Below are 3,455 nucleotides of genomic sequence, written 5' to 3'. Positions count from 1 at the left end.
GGTGGGGTCGAGGAGGGCCTCCGACCCTGCCTCACTGTCAAGGTCAAACCTGGCTGAGATGTTTTTTTACAACACCCCAGCAGAAAGACCGAGATACTCGATGAAAATTTCCTTCCCACTCAGGAATCGAACTTAGTTTACCCGCGTTTGACAGCGAAGCGCTTAACCGTTACACCACAGACACAGGCACGTAATCTGCTTCAATTGTTGGGACCCGTCACGGGAAAAGCTTTTTGACTTTTCTGACGTTTCCTTGTTACTGGAGGATTGTTGGCCCACTCTTTTCAGACGACGCTGCTCACGTTTAGTTTTAGCAAGAGTTTTATGGCACTTGCATCTCAATTAGTAAGTTATATAAGAGCCGAAGATTAGAAGTGTTACAAGAGAGTATCGGACACAAAAAGGAGGAGATATAGGGACGATATATGTTTGAGAGGAAAAAAGGAGAAAACCACACCAGAGCACCCACCAGCCACCCGCACTGCTCAGGGGAGAATGGAGAAGCGCATGCAGACCATACCCATTGAACCTTCGAAGCGTCTTAAAAATAGTCCGCCTAAACCAAAAACTAGGGGACCACCGGACTTTTCCCAGCCTTCAACAGGTTTAGAGTGGTCACTCAAATAGAAGAAGAAAAGATACGGGATTTTAATTTTATCCGGCTTGTCGCTGTTTTCGAATCAAGTGCTTTCGGTTTCAGTGGACTACATCAATACGAAGGCACCTCTTAGAACGCTAGTTTTAGAGTAGAGAATTCTCAGAGGTAGACGATGGTCTAATATATGTGCTGTGTGACATGCCCATCGGAATCGTGGTTACTGGCACTCCGTTAGGTCACTTGGTATCAAGCTACACCATGGTGCGGATGGCCCTGGTTCAAAAACCCACATTGAAATTCATTGAATGTTCTAGATCTCGGGCTGCTTTGTGGTGTTTTCAAGGTTCTCAAATCATTTGGTTCGGTCCTATCGGGGGCAGACGTTGAATACGGAGGTCCCGCCTAATAGTGTTGGTAGGGGCTAAAACACTTTACACTTTAAACCGTGGTTACATTAAAATGATCCAGATGCTGGACGAGGCTGGTTGGGACTGCAGGTTGGTGTCTGGGTGCGGGAAAAAGGTACAGCTCACGTTCATGGTGTTGGTGTTAGAAAGAGTACACTGTCTATGCTTCACACAGGTGATACAGGTCAACATATCTCTATACCTCTGACGTTCTTTCCAAGCATGTGTCTTTTATTTTGGTGTCAGGGGCTGATGCAAAACTTATATTTAATGTCCAAGCCACGTTGAATTGGACATAAGGAACCCCTTCAAACATTAAAAACTAAATAAAATAAAGTGCGAGATTAAACTTAAACTAAGCACATACACTGACAGAAAAATGGAGACAATGACAACTACAGGACTCGAAATGACGTTTATTGAAAAAGTTGCACAACAATACGGTTTGTTGGGAATGTAAAGAGATCAATCTGGAAAAAAATAAAGTACATCAGAGGGATATTTTTCGCTATACTTTAAGATACGGCAATGTTATTTTGATATCTTCGAGAACTGTAGTGCGTAAAGATTAAATCTTTTCTACAAAGGATGATATCCGCATTTTGAAAAATGCTCCAAGAACTCTGTGAATGGCAAAAAGAATGCATGCTCCAATGATAAATAACAACAAACTCTCCAGGGATGTGCGGATAATGAAACTTTATCAAAACCAAAAGTGGAATCAATGGACACCGAAAGTCCTTGAAGTGATAACAAAATAGAAATAAATTTCGTGTCTTAATTAATGACGGCAATCATTTTTGCACTGAGATAACCAACCTTCAATACGCACTCTCTAAAGTATTTATTTATGTTCCCATTCCTTCAAGGACCCTGAAGTTTTCGCCAACAATCAGAAGTGAAACAGACATATACTCTCATACACAACAGGCATACATGTATGTGATAGTTGCGACGTTATCTGGTCTCTCAGTAAATGTGTCACGACGCAGTGGAATCAGGTGCTCGTCAATTTTTGGGCATAACTTTACACGGAGTTGTTGGTATAATTTCAAAGCGTATTCATTTGTCTTGCTTTTGAAGGAAAAATACCCATCCATCTTGAAAAGAAGTTAACACATTTGCCATTGACAAGGGTAGGGGTTGCAAGGTGTTATAGATAAAAATCAGAGAGAAAATGTCCATCAAAGTTTGGTAACTTCTAAAGCTTTAGTGTTCTTGGCATCTGCAAATTTGCATTTTTTATGCCTTTGATCGTAGAATTCACCCATAGATGCGACTTTATACGGATATAAAAGGTGTTCTTCCCCACTTCTACCAAAAAACCCCCCAACTATATAAAAGAATAGAATTGCTCAACGGGTGGTAAAATGTCCGTTTCTTCAATAGTATTATTTCGAGAAGCACCTCATTTCACCAAGATGTCACACAAATGCCATCTGGGTGTTGTGGACGATTTCATGGCAGACACGACACGTGGGGATGACAATGGGCATCTGGTGGTCAGTAGAACGTCACGGTCAAGAGGTTAACCTCGGCCCCTGTTGCGGATAGCCTGTGGAGGACATGGGTTCGTCTGCGTTTGAGTATTATAAGGTTGAAACAATATAGATGATACAGTACTCGCACACCCGCACGCACGCACCCCCCCCCCCCCGACACACAAAAATACTCTCACCAACACGTACGTACGCACACACACACACACACACACACACACACACGAACATACACACACAGCACACCAGTAAAAGGCACTCCCTATGAGCGCGCTCATATGACCTTAGCAGTTGCGAGCGCCGTAAAACCTTATACTACTACTACTCCCTATGACAAGGTGCAGTCAAACCTGTGTAAGACTGAATAGCAATTGGAGACAGAAAAAAAATCCGTCTTTCCCATTTTCAGTCTTAATTAAACAGGGGGAATTTAGAGGGCAATGGATGGAGGGGGGTACCAGAGGACAGGCCCAGCGAGCGGGATCAAGGCCCGGTTGGCAAAAAGTGGCCAAAACGTCATGCTTTCAAAGTGCTATCCTAACCTCTCTGATTATGGCATACGTCAGTCCCGCTTATCCATTGCCATCAGTGCTTGTATTTCATGAGGGGACTAACTGTTTGACCTGTTCAAAAAAAAAAAAAAAAAAAAAAAGAAACGATTGAGCATCTCCTTTGCTTCCACTATTAGCCCCACTCATCGGTGTAATAAGCACAATCAACCAGTTGCTACCCTCCCGTACATGTTACAATGATTCAAGGAACTTTTTCTCCGCTGGCCGCACGATCAGAGCGGCAGGCATTGGTCAAATTAATTAATTTCACACCCCTGGCCTCTGGGCTACCGACGAACATTTCCATGCTGGAGTGCCAGTCGAAAACTTTCACCGCTACAGATGAAATTTCACACCTTCCACCACCCTGACCATCTGCAGGGCTCAGGGCTCACATGGA

General features: G+C 43.3%; 1 protein-coding gene across 1 annotated transcript in view; it reads right to left on the bottom strand.

The window, feature by feature from the left end:
- Positions 1–1,401: 1,401 nt before the first annotated feature.
- Positions 1,402–3,455, bottom strand: part of LOC101860216 — a gene marked incomplete at its 5' end in the record, with an annotated part of 56,010 nt that continues 53,956 nt past the window's right edge. Inside the window, 1 exon segment of the mRNA XM_005089744.2 lies at positions 1,402–2,560. Coding sequence (XP_005089801.1) covers positions 2,534–2,560 — 27 coding nt within the window. The 3' untranslated portion in view covers positions 1,402–2,533.

The sequence above is a fragment of the Aplysia californica genome, unplaced genomic scaffold (assembly GCF_000002075.1).
Source record: "Aplysia californica isolate F4 #8 unplaced genomic scaffold, AplCal3.0 scaffold00009, whole genome shotgun sequence".
NCBI classification, from domain to species: Eukaryota; Metazoa; Mollusca; class Gastropoda; order Aplysiida; family Aplysiidae; genus Aplysia; species Aplysia californica.
Note: the sequence above shows the minus strand (reverse complement) of the source record. Positions and strands in the feature narration are given on the sequence as shown.